The sequence below is a fragment of the Mercurialis annua genome, linkage group LG6 (genome assembly GCF_937616625.2).
Source record: "Mercurialis annua linkage group LG6, ddMerAnnu1.2, whole genome shotgun sequence".
Lineage (NCBI taxonomy): Eukaryota > Viridiplantae > Streptophyta > Magnoliopsida > Malpighiales > Euphorbiaceae > Mercurialis > Mercurialis annua.
The window spans coordinates 10,175,233-10,197,226 of record NC_065575.1 but is presented as its reverse complement, the minus strand read 5'-3'; the positions used below and the strand labels follow the sequence as shown (position 1 = coordinate 10,197,226).

Sequence of the window (21,994 nt, the reverse complement as noted above, 5' to 3'; positions counted from 1 at the left end):
ACGGGGATGGGGGAAAATCATTCCCCAACCACGGAGATGGGGAGGGGACGGGGGGTATAGTCCCCACCCCATGGGGATCCCCATCCCCGTCCCCATGGGGATCCGATTTATATTTATGTATATTTATATTATATTATAAGTTTTAGTATGTTATTTATAATTTTAAATAATTTAACATAATTTTTTTATTAGTTTCTATTTAGTTATAAATAGATAATATTATAAAAGGTAATAGTATTTTCTATAATAATTTTTTTTTTCAAATATTTTATGAAAATAATAAAATTATTTATAAATTATATTTAATTGTACGGGGAACGGGGATCCCCATGGGGATGGGGAATCCATGGGGATGGGGACGGGGATGATTTTGTCCCCATTAATTAAATGGGGACGGGGATGGGGATTCCCCATAGACGCGGGGATGGGGATGGGGATGGCTTCCCCGTCCCCACCCCGCCCCATTGCCATCCCTACGTCGGACCAAATTAACCGGGATAAACTGGCTGCTCAGACAGTTTAAATTTTAAAATTAAAATCTAAGGTAAAATAAATAAATAATAGAGTTAAACAGCTCAGTTTAACCCGATAAGGATCAAGATCCTCTCAAGTTGATTGAACATAATCTATCATAGTTGAGATAATAATGTGAATGTCTTAAAAGTAACGTCCGACGAAAATTTATATTGCGCGTTTATATGAATATCAACTTTATCATTTTAAACCAACTCCATATTTTATAATAGAAAATATGTTTTTTTTTTCACTTTAATTTTACTTGATAAATGTCATATTTTTTCTTTCTATTGAATTGGTTGAACCGTTCGAAAATTTGAACCACTTGCGAGCCATTTTGGTCTTGGTTCCGGTTTTAAAAACACTGGTTTGTTCCAACCAACATTCTCCATCTATAAGGTTCAGTCCTCTCATTTCATTTTCTCTCAAAACAGAAAAACACCCATTACAAACTCATGGCCACTGCTCAAACCTCTCACCCCCAAGACTCCTCCTCTAAGAGACACTTCCACTGGACCAAAAAGATCGCAACTGAAAATGATGAAGTCCCAGTTCCAATCTTTACTAACAAATCCTCATCAAACCCTACTAATCCCAATCAAGAAAACAAAAAAGAAACTGCAAGAAACCATACTTCCGCTCTACTAACTCCAAAGAAAAAGTTACCCGCAGTAGCCATTGCTAGACTTAAGTCAGTTCTCACCACCTTCAGCAAGAACCGTTCTAGCTTACCGCACGGGCTCGGACCGCGAGTTGTCGGTACGCTTTTCGGGTACCGACGTGGTCATGTTCATTTTGCATTTCAGAAAGATCCGAATTCACCTCCAGCTTTCTTGATCGAGCTGGCTACACCGATCAGCGGATTGGTTAAAGAAATGGCGTCAGGATTGGTTAGAATTGCGTTGGAGTGTGATAAACAAAAAGAAAATCAAGAAAAGAAAACAGCCGGTCCTGTCAGGTTGCTTGAGGAGCCGATGTGGAGGACTTACTGTAACGGGAAGAAATGCGGGTTTGCGACGAGGAGAGAATGCGGGGATAAAGAATGGAAAGTGTTGAAAGCTGTGGAGCCAATTTCAATGGGGGCTGGTGTTTTGCCTGGAAGTGATGGTGAAGTGATGTATATGAGAGCTAAGTTTGAGAGAATTGTTGGGTCTAGAGATTCTGAAGCTTTCTATATGATGAATCCTGACAGTAATGGAGCTCCTGAACTTAGTGTCTATTTGCTTAGAGTTTAAAAATCCTTTGTTTTTTACTTGCATTTTGGCATAGTATATTAGTTATACTTGTTTAGTTCTTGAAGATCTAGCTACAAGCGCCGGGGAGATTGGAATGGAGTGACAAAGACTCTTTTCTCCTTAACCAGAGGTTTCGAGTTTAAGTTTTACCTACGAAGCCTCTTTAAAGACTATTTGAGAGATTTTTATCGTCTTAACGAGTCTTACTCGGCTTCGGTCCGGATTAGTCGGATGTCGGAATAGTGACTCCAGATATCGAACGGTACCAAGATATAGAGGTCTAAGTATTAGTTCTTCAAGATTGTATCTTTTGCTCTTCTCCTTTTGGGAAAATGGAGGAGCAAAGTGGAGGGGTTTACTTGTAATTTGTAAGATGTAGGTGGAGGGGGGTAAAATGGGAAATACAGTAGAATATGGTGGATAGGTGGGTATGAAGGTGTATATGTATAGTTCTTTTTCTTGAATCCTTTAGCAAGTTATGAGACAAGGAGGGTAATTGCAATCATCAATGTCTTCTCATTTTGTTCATTATCTTTTTCTTAAGTTCTATATTACATTTATTTCTTTGTGGAATTTATGGATAACTTCAGTTTCTTGGATGTTTTTATTCTTGAGATATCATTGCTTTGTTGGATGATTTTGGCTCACTAGTCTTCCGAGAAAATTAATTTGGGATCGAGAATAACAATTTTAACTTTAAAGTTGAAAAATATTTCACTCCGGAAGAGTACCGTTGTTTTCACATTAATTCACACATTGTAAATTATAAACATAAACTGAAATTTATCGCTAAATTCTCTTAAATATAATGCCGGATTCAAACTTAGATATTCGGATTTTAAATTTTTAGTATGAAACACATTTTAGTATCTAAATGATGACATATTTTGCTTCCTTTTCTTTTCTAGTTGTTTTCATCTTCTTTCTGTTTACTGTTATGCTAGTATAGTAGAGCAATTATGTTCATGTATATCTATTTATCTCATAAGTAAAAAGATTCAGCATTTGGTCCAAAAGTGTAATATGTTCCAATGATTGCTTTTGAGTAAAAAAATTGTGTGTGGAATTGATCCCAAGAATTTGTTTTAATTAAAGCCTAATCATAGAAGTCATCAAAAGCAAATTAGAACATAAAAATATACAATTCCTGACTGCTGAATTAAGATTTTGTCATTTGTTGACTGCTTTTTTTTACCTTGTCATTTGGTTCTCATGCTAAATCCTCAAATCTTCACTATTAAGCTCTCTACCTTAAATATTGCAATGCATATTATCCCAAGAAAAGTGAAAAAGAAAAATCAAATCAAATCTTTTCACATGGAAGTTATGGACCAGCTTTCATTTCAAATAGTTAAAATTATCTCGTTTTATATTATCCAATATTTATTGTATAAACCCAAATTTCACTTTGCCCCTAAATTTAGCATAAAAGTTCAGCTAACACCAAATTCATACTAAAAGAACACCCATAAACCTAATACTTTTGCTCGTTTTCTCTCTCTAGTTTTAAATTGTCCTATATTTTTTTTCTGCCTCGGCTTTAATTACTCCCTCCATTTTTTTTAGTTGTTACTTTAGGCAAATGCATTTTTCCATCAATAGTTGTCTTTTTAAGAATTTAAGATAATATTAGCTATTATCTTTCAAATTTATCCTTCTCCTAATAAATGACTCTATGACTCAATTTACATAAACATTTATTATATAATAGGGTTATATGAGTATTTACTCTCATAATTTAAGACAAAAACCCCACTTTCTTAATATGTGCAACTTTTGCTAAATGGACAACTAAAAAAAATGGAGGGAGTAATAAATACTCCCTCCATTCTGAAATAGTTGTCGCTTTAGTCATTTTCACACAAATTAAGAAATCAATAAATATGTCTAAAATTATAAGTATCTTTACTAAATTAGCCCTTCTTGAAATTTGTTAACATTAATTAGTATGACTCTTTATTTGTATTTTGTATTCTTTCAATGAATTGATGAGGGATATATGTGGAAAAATAGCAATAAATGCTTTTTTGGTTTTCTAAAGTGACATGTATTATGGAACAAAAAAATCCCCTTAAAACGACAACTATTTCAGAATGGAGGGAGTAATAGTTTAATTATTTTCTCATCCGAGAGGATAAAACAAGCCAAAAAGCATCATTTGAGGACGTTTTGTTTTTCAAATCCACAAATTCGACTTCATTTAATTTTTTTATGTTACGTACGGAGGACAAAATAAACCTCTAATAAAAATTATAATGATACATAAATAAAAACTTTAAATTTAAAAAAAATAAGTAGGACTAACATAATTTTTATAAAATATCTTTGAAACTAAAAAGCATACAAAAAAATGAAATTTTTAGAGAATTTTTTATGTAAACTCAGTGCACCATGTTACTTATGTACCGAGCCTATAATATGATGGCACGTCATTAAAATAGTGGCACTATTGTAATATTACTATTAAATGTGTAAAACAAATAACAAATAAAAATTATAATATTGCCACTATATTAATGACGTGTCATAATATAATAGGCTAATATAAGAATGACGTGGTAGACTAAATTATATAAGAAATCTTCTTTCCAAGTCTTAACGTTGTTATATTACTCAAAATTTGAAATCAGAACTTGTAGTTAAATAAACTATAATAATTTCAAACTCAAAAGTGTGTGAAATTAAATGAAAAGCGATATAGGTAAATTTGATTCAATTTAAAGTTATTAATTTTTTTTATTTTTCTGATTCACTTCATCAATTTTGGTGGTAAAATATCTCAATTTAATTTCAAAATGAGCGTTTTAAATTTTTATAAATCGGTTCGATTCGATTTAAATTTACCGATGTACATACTAACTATATACTAACTATATTAATTGGTAAACACCAAAAAAGTGAATGAGAGTATTGATGTGTATGTGTACCCCTCTCTCCGAGTTAGAAGGCTTTATAGCACTCACTAACCCACTTTCTTTCAAAGAAAACAATTGAAATGAATTTTCATGATCACAAAACAAGCACAAAGGCCGAGGCTGTGTTTTAAAATTGTGCACATCATCCACTCAATCATTCTTCTAAAGTTGTTTGCTATACATAAAGCAGAGTAGAGGCCACATTTGCTTTAATTATACCCTAATTACTCCACTCAATCCTAACTTTGTCTAAAGTTACACTTCGCCCCCTACTTTTGTCTATAACTCATATTTTTCTTAGACTTGCTGCTATTGCAGCCTCTTATATTTATCCCTATTGGATTGGGTGTTCCACTTATGTTGATACGTAACAGCTTGTTAGGGTTGTAAATGAATTGAGATAAGCCGAGCTTTGAATCGTTCATATTTAGCTTGTTATATAAATGAGGTGTGATCATTTTCAGTTATTTGTTCGAGTTTTGAACTGTGCATTCATGTTCGATTCATTTAATATTTATAGTGTTTGCACCTCATGTTCATTCATTTCGCTGCTAAATGAGTCGATCTCGTGAACGAGCTCGTGTAGCGGCTAAATGAATGAATAAATGAACACGAGCACAGTTTGTTAGCTGTTAACTAAACGAGTATGATATGAGCTAAATACGAGACAGACCAAAACTGACATTTAAGATTATAGACTTATAAATTATAGAAATTAAAGGTATATAATTATTAGAATTTTCATATCACTCATTTTTTATTTCATTAAAACTATATAGTTATTTTTAAACTTCTATTATTTTAATGAATTAAAAGAATATTATATATTAAATTCAAATTTGAGCTAGTTCGCACTCTCTTTATCGAGCGAGTTCACGAACTCTTTATCGAGCTTTTATACGAGTCAGTTCAAACTCTTAATCGAGCTTATTTATGAGTCCGTTCGGAAACAATAAAACGAGCTCATATCCAATTTTTTCGTTAACATAATATGTTCATGTTCGGCTCGTTAAAATAAATGAATATAAAATCAAGTCCCGGTTTGATTTATTTAGCATATAAACGAATACGAACAGTAATCTTATTACTCGAACATTGAATCACTCGTGAGTATCCCGGTTCATCTACAGTCCTGCCACTCGTGTGTAATATGGTTCATGCCAGTGCCCACTTCAAGGGAGAAAAGATAGAAAAAGTATGAATGGACTTACATGCCGTGATCTTAAATTAGGAATAACTGTGGTAACTAGCACTTATAGCGGTTACAATGAAAAACTGCCCCCTAACAATTGTAGGGGCGGTTTGTAGGGGCGACTATAACCGCTCTTACACGAAAAAGTCTCATATTCTTATATTTTTTAAAAAATTCCGACGAGAAAGGTCAGCCAACCCTCTTCGACTTCCTGATTCAGCCCATGCTTGTAATTAGCCTAACGGAAATTCTTTATTGGATTGTTTGGGTTTCAATTTATTAAAAGTACTTTTTAGAAAAATCAAGTTAAAGATCAATGCATAATTTAGTCTTGAACAATGATAAATCAATAACATTGCAAGGAAAGAGTAAATCCGGTTCTTTGACTTATGATTTAGAGTCAAATAACTCTCTTTTAAATATTTTGATTAACTAAGAAGAGTATTTTTGGGTCATTTAAGAATAACTAGTTTCGCATTACGTGCTATGCACGTGGCTCGTAACGTAACTCGTCAATGTATATATTAGTAAATTTATTATAATTATATTATTTATAATTAATATTAAATTAGTTTAGAATTTTTATAAAAGTAAATATAATATATTCGGTTATTAAATTTTTTTCCATACTGAATTTATTCTTCTTTTGGTTTTATAATAATTATAATTAAATAACTACTTAATTTTATTAGTAATATCTTTAAAAATAATAAAATAATAAATTTAAATAATAATATATTGACCAAATACACTATTTTAATTTTGTAGTTAAATCAAACTAAAAGATAGGTATTCCTGATTTGGAGACAATTTAGTTATTTTTTAGGCTTAATCACCAATAAATGCCAAATCTATACGTTTTGTGTCAGTTTTAGCCAAACGTTTAAAAACCACCAGATTTAGTCAAACCTTATATGTTCTGTTTCTTTTTTAGCCATTTTTGAATCGAACCGGTTTTTTTGACACCTTGTCGTCCACGTCACTGCCAACTAAGCAATTGGTTGGCATGACAACTGAGATAATTAAATTAGGTTTGGCTATAACTGACACAAAATACATAGTTTTAGTATTTTTTGGTAATTAGAGCTAATTTTAAAATCAACCCAATTTTTAGATTCAATAATTAGTCAATTAATTATATCATTTATAAAATTCATATATATTAAAAAATAATTAATATTTTCTATTTAATACTACTTAAAATTAATCCATTTTTTTACTAAATCTAATTAAATCTAATAAATTTATTTTATAATATATTTTAATGAATATGTAATTAATTTAATTAATAATAAACATTAAAATTAAAGGATAATTTAAAAAAATAGCCATATTTGATTAAAAAAAGTGAATTAATGTATTACTTAAGAATTAATGTTGAGTTAAATTTGGTGAAAGTGTTTAATGTTCATGATGATTCCGAACTTGATTAATTGTTTTCAATGTTGTGGAGATTTTGTTATGACTAAGATTACGTAATAAAAAAATGGTTATGTATAAATTAAAGTAAGTTTTTGCTATGCAGAATAAAATGACATATGCATCCATACTTTATAAACATCATGATATATATTGATTACATCACAATGGGCTTCACTTTATAGAGAAAAAAATGAAAAAAATATTACACTCGTCCTTTAAATAAGTAGTGATCTATTGAGTAATTCTTTTTATGTTTATGTGTGTGTTGTTGAATTATGAACACGGTCGTATGTTTATTGTATATATTACTCTCAGGTTGTTCGTCAGAAGACGAACAACTGGGTCTCAAACGACGACGGTGTCGACGGACTGACAGCCGAAATTTTAAAAACATAAATTTTAAGATGAATATGACATTTTTGTTTTTAATAAAATTTAAATTAATTATATAATCATCAAATATTATAAAATAAATTTATTAGGATCAATTAAGTTTAGTAAAAAAAATTAGATTACTTTTAATTAACGTTAAATAAAAAATATTATTTTGTTAAATATATATATGAATTTTATTATAATATAATATAATATAATTTATTTATTAATTATTGAATTTAAAAATTAGTTCTAATCACCAAAAAATAGCAAAACTATGTATTTTATGTCTATAGCCAAACCTAATTTAATTATTTCAGTTGTCATGCTAACCAATTGCTAAGTTGGCGGTGACGTGGACGACAAGGTGTCAAAAAACCGGTTCGATTTAAAAATGGCTAAAAAAGAAACAGAACATATAAGGTTTGGCTAAATCTGGTGGTTTTTAAACGTTTGGCTATAACTGACACAAGACGCATAGGTTTGGTATTTTTTGGTGATTAATCCTATTTTTTGCATGCTTAAAACTAAATTGGAGATAATTTAGCTACCTATTCTAATTAGGACTTTAATTACAATAGTGATTAATTAAATAACTAATTAGGTAATGACTATAAAACCTTTATTTAGTGTTAAACTGAAAAGGATTATTAGGTAAATTTGCCTGTCCCCCCCCCCCCCCCCATCCGTGCTTTTATATACTAGTTTTTCGCCACGCGCTACGCACGTGAGTGATATTTATATGACCCGTTAAATATTTAATATTAATTAAATTATTAAATAAAATAATTTAATTGTTAATAAATTGTTATGAATTATTTTTTGTCGATATGTGGAAAATATATGGGTGATAATTGTTTGATCCGTTATATAAATATCAATAAAATTAGCCTATTTATTTCACTTTCAATTGCATCACTTTTTAGAAAGTTCATGTCTTGATCTTTATTATATATATTTTACACATGGCTCTCGTAATTTGACACGTTAATATATATTTATTAATATTTTATTTGATATATATTTAAAAATATATCAATAAAGTAAATTGAAAAACATAATTTATATAATAAATTATAAATATACAGTAGCAAGCAAGTAATGTGACCCGTTTGTATTAATATAACAAGTTAAATTGAATAAATTTATAAATTAAAAAAACTCATTCATAAAATCTAGTATTTGACCACGTGCTATGCACGTGGGCACAATTTATATACCTGTTATTTATATAAAATATTAATTAAATTAATATATATATAATAATTTTAATTTTGATAATTTTTTATTTAAAATTGAAACTATAGCTCGTGAGTTATAGTTACACGATCCATTATATACATTAAAAAATAATTAAATTATCATTTAAGTTTAGTATTGTTGTAGTAATAAAATATTAATTAAAATTTATTAAAATACACTGATTAAAGCTTATTATAGTCCATTGATTAACTACATATCTTTACTAAAAATTTATATAATTAATTAAAGTATTAAATATAGTATTTTAAAATTATGAAAGTATAAATATTTATAGGAAGCATAAAAAGAGAATTTGAATGGTACAAATACGTTGGTTGGCTCATCATCATATCTACCAACACTTTAGCTTTAGTAGAAGCATTTAGTTTATTTAGGTAAAGCCATATATATTGTTTATAACATTAAAAAATATAAACACTTGACAGTTTGCGTAAAATAATCAAAATATAAGTAAAAAAAGAATTGTTTGCCTATTAAATTTGTAGTGTTTAGTATATATCCGAATACTTCTATTATTTATAATAGTTTGATTTACATTTAACTTCTATATATTATTTTATTTAAATTAAACTTCTATTAATTTATTTTTTTAATATTAATCATACCCTTAATAAAACCTAATATCGTAATTTTTCTGTTCCCCACCCTTCCCACATATAAGATAGTTATAGATAGATAGATAGATAGTATAGATAAATCGTCAATGTATATATTAGTAAATTTATTGTAATTATATTATTTATAATTAATATTAAATTAGTTTAGAATTTTTATAAAAGTAAATATAATATATTCGGTTATTAAATTTTTTTCCATACTGAATTTATTCTTGTTTTGGTTTTATAATAATCATAATTAAATAACTACTTAATTTTATTAGTAATATCTTTAAAAATAATAAAATAATAAATTTAAATAATAACATATTGACCAAATACACTATTTTAATTTTGTAGTTAAATCAAACTAAAAGATAGGTATTCCTGATTTGGAGACAATTTAGTTATTTTTTACATGCTAAAAACTAAATTGGAGATAATTTAACTACCTATTCTAATTAGGACTTTAATTACAATAGTGATTAATTAAATAACTAATTAGGTAATGACTATAAAACCTTTATTTAGTGTTAAACTGAAAAGGATTATCAGGTAAATTTGCCTGTCCCGCCCCCCCATCCGTACTTTTATATATAGTATAGATAGATATGAGTAGATTTACAGACCGAAACGATCCGATGTTATTTTCAATTGACTTAAAAATAAAAAATATTATCCTTAATTGACCCAATAATTAAAAATACTATTTTTAATCAATTAAAATAATTGAAACTGAATTATTTGATCTTGAATTACAAATTTAGCAATCGGGTTAACCCTTTACTCATAAAATTACTATCTCCTTACGATATGAGGACAAAGGGACTCACGCATGCCATTGCTAGAATTAAACCAAGTGTGTATGAAATCAGGTTGATCTAGTTAGGGCAAAAGTAGCCAACCTTGTACATAGGATAGCTTATTCGGGACCATATCCATATTGGGAAATATAGGTTCATCATTTCGATAAGTATTCCACTCATTTTGTGTTCATTATAGCTCATCACTTGCCTTTCGTCTCCATAATTCAATTAGTCTCCAACAAAATTATAATTTTGGACTTTTCTAAATAAAAAATAGGTACAACAAGCATCAATACTAATTTCCGTTAAGCCCTCATATCAACGAGCTGTAACTCAAATGATATAAGCGCTGGACATAAAATGTTAAGGCCGTGGGTTTATTTTCTCCCACAGGCGCTCCCCCGTCCCCAATTATCAAAAAAACAAATCCCGTTGGACCTATTATTGGAATCCTTTTATCTTTATAAAATATTAGATAGAATAGTAGTTAAAATGTCAATTTTTTTAACAAAACGTACATATTCAAAAATCATTTAAATGATAAAGTAATTTTAAATAGACATATTAAAAACATATTACTAATTAGAAAAATATTTAAAAGAAAACAAAGAAGATATATTTCAAAAAATCATCACCTTTAAATTTTATTTAAAATTGTATAGTTAAATGAGACGCATCCTTATCCTTAAATTTTTTTGGCCTAATCACTCAAAACCCCCTCAGCTTTAGCCCCTTTTATAATTATATCCTGACGTAGGAATTTTTCAATTTATCCTAATTTGCTTTTTTGTGTTTCAATTGTACCCAAAACATTAAATTGACCTCTTTTCACTAAGAAAAAAGTTTAAAATAATTCTCCATTTTTAGTCTATATTTCAAATAAACCCTAATATTATTAATAATATATAAAATAGAAGATTACTTTAAACTTTTTTTTAAGTGAAAAGAGGTCAATCTATTGCTTTGATACAATTGAAACATAAAAACCTAAATTAGGGTAAAAATGAAAAAATTCCTACGTCAGGGTATAATTGGAAAAGGGTAAAAGGTGAGGGGTTTTGAGTGATTAAGCAATTTTGTTTTAAATAATGTTTTAAGAAATATAATGTCTACAGTAATTTAAGATTATAAATCATGTGCAGCTTATAAAATATATGCTCTTATATTAATTATTTAGAGTTTAGAATAGAAAAATACTTATGTAATGATTAGCATAGACCACACTCATAATATTGTGTATGTTGCTCGATATAGACCAGATCTAAGCAGTAAACTAATTTAACTAAGTGTCATTTTCTAGCTTTTTGTTTCTATCTAGTCTATTTTTCTGTAATTAAATGTACAGTTTATAGGTACATAATAAGAAGCACAAAGTTTTAAGTTGTGATGACTGACCATGAAAAGTTGTAATTGCATTAAGTAAACATTAGATATGTAGTATTAGGGGTGTGTGTGGTTCGGTTCGGTATGAAAATTTTCGAAACCAAACCAAATCATTCCATAAAATTCAAAATCAAACTTCCTTAATTTGATTTACGGTTTTTTTGTTTCGGTGAACCAACATTTTTGTTACATTCGGTTCGGTCTAAAACAAAAGCACAAATTTTTAATTTACCATCATTAAAATTATTTTTATAATTAATACGTTTACTAATTATAATGATTATTAGTGATGGTTTAATCATTATTTTGTAATAAAAGTCCTAGTGATTAATAGATTTAGTATTTTAATCTATATAATTTATATATATATATAAAAATCAGAAAAAAATGAAAATTCGGTTTTTCAGTTCAGTTCGGTTCACCAAGATCTAAAACCAAACAAGAACCTAAATCCACATTTTTTTTATGAATACTAAATCAAGCTGAGCCATTTTAACTACTCCGTTCTCAATATCGATTTCGTTCAGTTCGTGCTCACCTCTAGAAGTCTCTATATGTTAAGTTTAGTGGTGTAAACGTATTTTTCAAATCTAAAAATTCTAGGTTCCAAGTTCCAACTTCTCGCATTTATAATTATAAACATGATAAAAAATTTAATACCTAAAGATTTTAAAAATTAGGTCTGGTAGCATAAAATGAAAGTGCTGTAATGAAAGTGATGCACCCCACACTAAAATAGCCATTAGTGCGGAAGCGCTATTGCATTAAGATTTGTGATTTGGAAAATTTAAATATGTGAACTCTTACCACCATGACATGACATCAACACTCTATTATTTTTCTCCACTAAATTCAGGTCAAGTTGGTTCAGACAAGTAGCCGAAAGATCTACCGGAAGTCCCCACGATTAATTGCACCTAAACATGTATACGTAAACATAAAAAGCAGTGTTAGGCATGGGATGAATTTAAAGAGCTCTAATATATGACTTTCAACGGCTCCTAAACCCTAAACCCTAATCTGTGTCGCAAGCAAATTCAAAATGATATGTACAAAAGAAAATTAATAACATTTATTTTGCGCCTTTTTTAATCAGGCAACATTTGAATTTAAAGCGGAAAAAAAATGATTTGCTAAAGCATGTTGCCACGATAACATAAAAAAAAAGATAAACAACAAAATCCGAGAAAGATTTTCATCCTTGGGTACAGGCTGAGCCTGAGCCTGTAGACCCTCCAGAAAGTAGCGTAACGGTACATATGTAGTAACGTTAATTCAATGGATATTCACACCCGACTATAATAAGAATAAAATCTTTCAAAATGATGGTATAATTAACAAAATTACAATTGTTGGTAATATTTGATAATAAGGGCAAAAATTTGAATATTTGTAGATCATTAAGGGTCTGTTTGGATCAATTCTAGTGTAGAATTTATTTCATTTCATTTCAAAAAATAAAACAGATAACAAAATCCAAAAAGGATTTTCACCTCAGGAAAGTAGCATAACGGTACATATGTAGTATTGTAGTAACATTAATTCAATGGATGTTCAGACCCAACTATATAAAAATGAAATCTTTCAAAATGAGCGGTATAATTAACAAAATTACAATTGTTGATAATATTTTGATAATAAGGGCAAAAATTTGAATGTTTGTGAGAAAGAAAAAGCCGGTGCTTGATATTTCCAAAGCTGCAAATTGGTCAAGAACAGATCTTTATATTTCCAAAAAAAGACCAGCAATAGAATAGAGTGTAACAGCAGCGTGGTATACTAAATAAGTATATTATCAGAAAAAGTAAACTTGAATTAATAAAATATATCAGAAAAGAGAGCAAGAAAGTATAAGCAAATAAAATTGGCAATGCTGTACAAAATGGAAAATAAACAAAGCCAAGTCGATTTTTCGCGTTTTTCCTTTTTGATTCCGCGAGATTACATGGAAAAACAAGGATTTACATTGCAGCAGTCAGTGTTACTATGTTAGCCAAAGCATGAATAAATAGTAAATACTTGTATCTGAAAATATATACTGATGAACAGAAGGAGTCAATTCCAGGACTTAAAATGACAAAGAATAAGCAGCACAATCTACTCTGTAAGAATTTGTTGACCATCAACAATAAATCACTACATGAAAACAATGATCGATCACAAGACGACTAGCATAACGTTTTCTTGCAGGTCGTTCACCGCTAGCTCAAGCAGCAGAAGGATTATGTCAGGAACAATATAAAATACACCTGATGGACACTTATATATGCCTGTTTGATCTCCTTCTTCTACCAATACTTTTGAACTTTGGTTTTTCCTATCTGCATTTTCTTGCTGTATGTATCAGTATCAGTATCAGAATCAGCATCAGTATCAGGGTCTTTGACGAGCAAAACCTGGCTGAATCATGTAATTCACGACGTGTGGTCCAAAACAGAACACAAACCACAAACATGGATATGCAAGCTGCATCAGTTGCATGAAAAAACAAAAAACTCTTACGTAAAAAATTAGGCCTAATATTCCAAAAAGATCCAAAACTTTTAGAGTTGAAAAATCGTTTTCTTACAAATCTTAGGATTGAAAAACTCTAGGAGTTACTTAACTTTGCCCTAATTTCAAGAAAAGTATTCGAGAGATTGATTTATATTTTTAAGGTTACCGAATTTTAATTTGGTGATCGGCTGGTGCTTTAATAAAATAAGACCAAAAAAACTAATGTGCAATCGGAATACGGACAATGTTGCCTCATAAATAAAATGTCCACTCATACTTGCCACGTCACAACCGTATTTCAGCTCCACATTGATTTTTTCAGTCTGTTTTTATTAAAATACCAACTGGTGATCAACAAATTAAAATTCAGTATCTTTAAAGAAATGAATCCATCTCGAGTACTCTTTTAAAATTAGGCTAAAGTTTAGTAACTCCTAATGTTTTTACCCTAATCTTACCAAATTTTTTAATTTCGGAAAATTTAACTTAACTTTAAAAAGTTAACATTAATGTTGGTCTAGCATTGCTATCACTTTTTAAAATTTGTTTAAATTTTCGGAATTAAATATTTTTGTTCGATTAGTAAAAGGTCTGAATACTTTTGGATGTTTTTATCCATTAGGCCTAAAGAAAGATATACTTGTTCTAGCCCATGGACATGGAAAGACTTCACTGTACCTGAAGAAGCATGGAGGGAGCTGGAGCAGGTTCTTGAATCACATGACTCCTGATTTTCCTTCCATTTACTGCAGCTAGTGATGGGCTGTTTGCTGTTGCTATGTCCCAAAAGCTTCGTTTCTTGGCAGTTGGAACCGGTGATCGAAAACGATGACTTGGACTCTTCAATTCACCAGTGTTAGATTCCTTGGGTCTCAAGCTAGACCTAGTCACCATTCTTTTTGCTTCTGGAACTGCTACTCCTGATGGTTTCTCACTCTTTCGAGAAAGCTCGCGAATTTGATCATCTTTCTGCTTTACCTGCAGTGCATGATCTTTCTTCATTCTCTCAATCTCTGCCTCTAATGCCTTGACATGTCGCAGAAGCTCTTTAGCTGTTTCATCTCCTTTTTTCCTGGATTCTGGTGTGAAACAGTTTCCACCACCTAAAAAGGATGGCCTGGTTCTCCTTTTCTCATTTGGATGGGCATTTGATGGTGGAGTCAACAGAGAGGAGACTGATGAAGGAGTTGGAGAGGCATTTGCTGCAAGGGATTGTGCTTGCAGAATCAGTAGTTTTTGTTGCTGGCGAGCTAATTGTACTCGCAATTCGCGGTTCTGTTTTTGCAGTTCAAGCAATAACTTGGCTTGATCAGCATCAGATTCTGGTGCCTGTAGTAATTCCTCATTTGCTTCACAAGCCTGCAATTGAATAGAGTTCTCATCATTTTAAAAATCACAATGGCAGTCCAGAAAGTTAAACAAGATAGTGTCGAATATCATGCAACAAGTACAAGAACAGTTATCAAATTAATTGCAGATTGAAGAACGGATGTTGAACGGAGAACTTGTCGAATCCTACATTTCAGCATTTCATTTTCATTTTCTGAAACACTTCTGAAACTTTATAATTCTATGTTTATAACCTATTCTTGTAAAAAATATAACGTTTTCCATTTTGACGTTTCTGTTTCCTTGCTACGTAGAAGAACTCTCTGAGTAACTGAGAGAATTCAAAATGAACACTCAAATTAGGGTAGAAGGATGAGAGGGGCTAAGAAAGGAATACCTTGGTTCGAATTTCCTTGGCTCGATCTGCCCAATGCAGCGTGTTTTGAGTTTCACCAAACGAGAGATTGCTTGGACTAATATTTGCAATCATGATAGTGTTACAAGCTCCTCCTAATGAATCCTTGAGGAGTTGAGTGAGCTTTGAATTTCTATATGGTATGTGCTTTTTACCCTCAACAAGAGCATTGATGCAGCTGCTCAATGCAAGGAGTGAGCGATTAATGTTGGCACCCTCAAGTGATCTAAGTGTTCTCTGATCAGTTGCTAGAGCTCTCTCTGATCCAGCAAGATCAATCAATGATAGCTTCCCTACTCTATTCACAATGTTCATGAAAGCATCCTTTACGCGGTACTCAACAACAACCTGATAGAAGCATAACCAAACTTTAATGGAAGTGAAACCAAAAACATAAAGAGATTTTTCAATCATGGAATTCTAATCATCGGACGGAGAAAATGATGGTGATACCTGCAGAGTAGCGTGTGACCGAGAAGATGTTTCGTTGGCACGAGTAGGTTCAGTTGTTCGGCTTTGATTGCCTCTTTGAAGCAATGCCATAACCTATCACAACAAAAAAATGAAACTATTAATACTTTTCCACTTCAACATAACAACTGAATTCATTTGCATAAAAAGGAAATTACTTCATCTGTAGAATAAGCTCTATACTGAGTAAGCCCTGCAGCTACAATTCCCTGTAAATCAGAACAAATGTCAATTCACCATATGTCGAAATCAATCTACAGGTAGGAAAAACTTATAATCCTTCAAGTTATCTTTCATATCCTGAAAATGAGAATCATTGAAAAATAGCATGCCACTAATCTATGGATATGCTGAAACGAAAAACGGCAAAATGACATTTTCTACAAGAATATGTAATAAATATAGAGTTCCTCAGTTTCATAAGCATTTTAAAAAGCGAAAACGAAATGCCAAAATGTAGAACTTAAAGAAGTTTCTGTGCAACATAGGTAACATTTGAGTTGCATTTCTCATGCAAGAAAATAGAACAATTTCAAGATACTACAACTTGGGAACTGTAATGAATAAAATTAGATGGTAGACCTGTTTATCTTCTCTAAGAACCAGAGGCCTTCCAGGAGAGAGTAAATCTCTGACAGTTTCATTATAAACCTCAAGATATGAAAGATGAACTACATGGTTTCCATCACAGCTTCTCTGTCTAATCTTGGTAAAAAGATCTTTAATTGCCAAAACCATCACTCCAGGATTCTCTACTGTCCCAAGCATTGTATATGTTTTCCCAGCACCTGTGGCACCATAGCAGAATACTGACCCATTCCTTCCTTGCAACACAGCTTCCACTAGCTCTGCTGTCCTGAAAATTCAGCTCAATTCGTCACCATTTTCTGTTAAACAATCTACATATGGATGGTACTTCAAATTGATAGAAAATTTCAGCTTATGTGGAAACAATAATTACACTTAGAATTCTATTACAAAATGAAATAAGTTGCCACAGGTTCTTAATAATAAAACTTGGTCTACCATTTTAATTGCTCAACAACTATGTTGCACAGAAACTTCTCAAGTTGCACATTTTGACAATTTGTTTCACTGCTTAAACTCCAAAACTTTATTTATAACATAATCTCAACAATACTAAATAGTCATCAATTGCTTTAGAACAGCCAAAACCAAACTAACATAACAATTTTTACACATTGGCATCAAATGTGAATCAAACAAAAGCAGTCAGCGAGTTTCAAGTTAAAGAACAATACATAAAACACTATCAAATTTCAAGCAACACTAGCAAAAACTGTAAATTAAAACTCAGAATCAACCATAAATTTTAAGCACTCACGTAGTAGAGTAAACCTCCTGTTGAGAAGTAGAATCAGGAAACGAAGCATCAAATGTAAAATGCCTCCCCCTTAGCCTCTTCAACCTAAGATAATCATTCTCATGAGCAAACTCAGTCAAATAAACATCTTTTCTATTCACAATCCTCACACAGCACCGCATACCCGTCTCTCTTTCCTTCTTAGACATCGGCCTAAGCCTCACAAACACCGAAATTCGGCTTCCACAACTCTCATTTCCCTCCGAAACACCCTCCAATTTCTCCACTTCTTGCGCATTTTTACCTCCCATTGAAAGCTTCCTAGCAACCGTATTCGTAACCTTAGCCTTTCTTGGACACGTAGAGAACCCAATAACACGATCCGGACCCATCAAGAAATTCTCTTTAGCATCATCAGCAGGCGGTTCTGGTAATACAAAAGTTCTTGTAATAACAGAATTAGCCTTCACCATTTTATTCTCTCTCATTACATTTTCTTGCTCTAAAACCTTATTTTCTTGAAAATGTTGCTCCTTTTTCTTGCAAGAACTAACAAGATCCGCACTGGGGTGTGTCGAAAAGCGCCTCTCTTCGGGTTTCGGAGAGTGATTCCTGTAAGCTAAAGAGCCTCTTTTTTGTTGCTCATATAACAGAGTTAAAGCTTTCATCTTTTCTTTCAATCCGTGGTGCGGGTTTCTTGATTTTGTGCCATTTTGTTCATGGCTGCTGCTGTGGGTATTCTGTGACCTGGTTGACACTGGCATTTTATTTATTTTCTTGCTATCCAAACATGACCCAGATGGATTTTTCTCGTCCCAGCTCAAGAAAACTGCTCAAATTACAAAAAAGTTTGGAAATTTTATTGGGAACTGGTTAGCAACTAGAATGGAGAAAGAAAAATTGGACACTAAGGGAAGAAGATCAAGACTGCAACTTTGTGAGAGAATCTCAGCTGTAGATTTGGAGGCAGATCCGACGGTTGGTAGTGAAGCCGGGAAGGTTGGAATTTGAAGTAAATTACTAGTTCCAGTACTCTTTTTGCTCTTTGCGAACTGCCTGGTTAAAATGTAAAGGAGAGTGGAGTGGAGAGAGTGGAAATTAGAGGGTTGTTAGTTTTTTAGGGCAAAATTTTTAAGCAGTGGAATTTGAAAATAATTGTTTGTAACGGTCAAATTGTTGTCAGGCCCAAACGGTTAGCTATTGGAGGAAATGTGGGCCTCTGTAAACTTTTCCTTTAATTATGTGATTTTTTTTATTAAAGTTCAAATCTTTACCATAGTATGTTAAAATAAAAGTAATACAATTGAAAATTATGTGAATTTTTAATGCTTTAAAAATATGAAGATTTGTATGTACTAATACCAAATTGATGGGTTTATTATAATATGATAATCACATGATTTTGATTGTGATTGTGATTTCCAATTTAAATAGCCATAAATTGATGATAAAGAAAGGGTTTGATTTGATTTAAACCAGTTATTTAAAATTTAATGAGATGATTTTTTTAGACCAAATGATAATTAATAAATGGAATTGATTCATAAGAAGTGAATGATGAGGAACATTAATTTTATATGCAAATTATTTCAGTTTTTACTTGAGAGGAAGAACCTAAATGCTAATCCTTATGCTCTTATTTAATGGGAGAAAATAAAAAGTTCAATTAAAGGCCATATATGCTTTTAATTTTTACTTAGCAATGCATAAATAAATATTGTGTGATAATTAAGTTGAGATCAACTCTATTAATACATCTCATCAAAAAAAAAACTCTATTAATACTTAATTATACATGAGAATCATTAATTTATTAATTTGGATAATGTTTTTGGTTGGCCTGCTTGAATATTACGGAGAGTTTGAATGAGGACAATTCATTGCTTTAGCCAAATGGCATTGATGTGGATCACGATAAATCTATGATACTTTATTGTTTTCTATAGAGGACATTTTTAATTATTTTGATAGAATTTCAAAAGCTAAGTCCAAATATTTAGTTGGGGCAAATTTATAGTATAGTTTTAATCTTTTATTATATTAATATTTTGATGCTTTAAACAAAATTTAGAATCTATGCAATTATTGGTTTAATTATCCCTAATATATTATATTAATCATTTTTATATTTAGCTGTCTTTTTATTAGTTTACACTTTTGAAATAGATTTGTTTAATGTTTTAAAAATATTATATCTATATTAATATTTAGTCTTGTAAGAAAATTTAAGATTAAACAATATTTTATTAAAAGTTAATAATTTGATAATTTTCTCAAAAATAATCAAATAGTATTATTTATTAGAAAATCAATTTGTTTAGATAATTCCTTTTTATTAACATTTATGTTAATTTATGAAAATTAAATTAAAAAAAGTACTTTTAAAATAAATTTTATTTTTATTATTTATTAATTTTAGAAAATTAATATGATGAAAAATTTACAAGATTAGTTTTTTTATTTTTCTTCTTTATCAATTTTCATAAATTTAATTCTTTTTATTTGAAAATAGAACATAATTAAAGTATAATTAAAAAATAAGCTCTACATATTGAAAAGTTAAACGTTTTTTGAATCACATTATATATGCGAGTGCATAATAAACTAATAATTTTATTTTACTTAAATCAAATATAATAAATATAATAAGTAATAATTTAATTTCACTTTTAAATGAACATTATATATTATATATTACAAATAAAGCGATCGTATGTCATATTTTTACTAAACTCGTAAGTTCAGTTGTAAATATTAAATAAAATTGTTTAGTAACATAATGGTGTGTTGGGCAACCTTTTACTAAAACCGTGAATATGCCAGATTCAGATATACATATTTAAAAAGATTGTTAATAAATTATATTTTAATTGTAATTTAAAATTATATATAATATAAAGGTATTTCTTATATATTTTTTTATTATCATAGTAAGAAAGTATAATTGTATTAATTTGTATATTTAAAAGCAACCAGTAATTATAGATTCACGTTGGGCATGATTAAAGCTTTGGTTAGAAGGTATAATAAACAATCCCTTCGAAAGGAGGCAAATAAGCCATTTAGAAACCCAAATTAATTGTGAGTTTTGTGATTAATTTGGACAAAAAAATCATTGTGAGAATTCATGCTCATGCTTTTCCGCGGTGGAGCATATGTTACCATCATTGCATGATCCTTAGCTTTTAAACAATTTATTTTGTTAAATTTATATTCTTCCTTTATTCCAATGGAATTGTTCAATTTTATATTACCACATAATTTTTAAAATATAATTAATATTATAATTATAATTTTTTTTAATTTTTTTATTATATCTTTATCTATCCAATACATTAAAGTTGGACCCAAAACACTGTAGTATTAACAATGATTTTGAGTTCCAAACTATATCTTTTATTTTTCATTTATTACTAATTTGCAATTTGTATTCTTATCATACCATTTTTGATATTATATAAATTTCAATTATGTTATTAGGTGTTTTTACTTCTCAATTTTGTCTTCTTCACAAGTCACAACATAATTGCCTTACGTTTTTTTCATTTGTGTTTTTTCTCTTTTATTTATTTTCTTTTTATTTCGCCAATTTACCCCTTAAATTTCCAATTTTTCAAATTTTTCTTAACTGTAAATTTTTTCTTTTGTATATCTTTTTTTTTTCTATTTTTTTCATTTTTATTTGTTTCAAATTTTTTTGGGTCTCATATTTCAAATTAACTTCATGATTTATTCTTTACCATTGTAAAGTATGTAGATAGAGAAGATATGATAAGAAAATTTTTAAAAACAATAATGAAAAAAATTAGTTTGATGAGTCACGTTAGATCGAAACATTCATCTTAATTTATTCTCAGAATTTAATATTTAAATTTAATAAAATTTTATGATCAAATATTTATTGCTACAAACGCAAGCAAGCAACCATTTAAAATTAATAGAATTAAAATTAAATATTTAAAATGAATAGAACTAAGTTCGATTATTTATACAAACGGAAGAAAACAAGAACATACAAATATTTGTAAAACACTAATCTATAAACAAAGTTAAAGCCAGATAACTTCACTATTCCAAACTACTGATGATGAAAAATTAAAAAAAAATCAATAAATATGACTTTACAAATAACATATACTCAAATTGGCAAAAAAAATGGTTTAGTTTGGTAAGCGAAGGGGTCGATTAGAGTTAAATGGCTTATAATATGTGATCAAACGGTGTTTAAGATACACAATAAATTAGATGGTTGTGTT

At 29.8% G+C, this 21,994-nt stretch overlaps 2 protein-coding genes across 4 annotated transcripts; one reads left to right on the top strand and one right to left on the bottom strand.

Annotated features, from left to right (window-relative positions):
• Nucleotides 1-905: 905 nt before the first annotated feature.
• Nucleotides 906-2,324, top strand: LOC126685975 (protein MIZU-KUSSEI 1). The gene has a single exon (XM_050379979.2). The coding sequence runs from the start codon at nt 972-974 to the stop codon at nt 1,749-1,751; it is 780 nt and encodes a 259-aa protein (XP_050235936.1). The 5' UTR covers nt 906-971; the 3' UTR covers nt 1,752-2,324.
• Nucleotides 2,325-13,692: 11,368 nt separating this feature from the next.
• On the bottom strand, nt 13,693-18,846 carry LOC126688373 (kinesin-like protein KIN-8A). 3 transcript variants are annotated; one of them, XM_050383038.2, is made up of 7 exons: nt 17,760-18,846; nt 16,997-17,270; nt 16,573-16,623; nt 16,397-16,489; nt 15,926-16,291; nt 14,878-15,558; nt 13,693-14,169 (listed from the first exon to the last, which is right to left on the bottom strand). In XM_050383038.2, the coding sequence occupies exons 1-7, from the start codon at nt 18,500-18,502 to the stop codon at nt 14,077-14,079; spliced, it is 2,301 nt and encodes a 766-aa protein (XP_050238995.1). In that variant the 5' UTR covers nt 18,503-18,846; the 3' UTR covers nt 13,693-14,076. The 3 variants fall into 3 exon arrangements, with proteins under 3 accessions (XP_050238995.1, XP_050238994.1, XP_050238996.1); XM_050383037.2 differs by having other exon boundaries at nt 13,693-14,099; XM_050383039.2 differs by having other exon boundaries at nt 13,693-14,103; nt 17,760-18,845.
• Between the last annotated feature and the right edge of the window lie 3,148 nt (nt 18,847-21,994).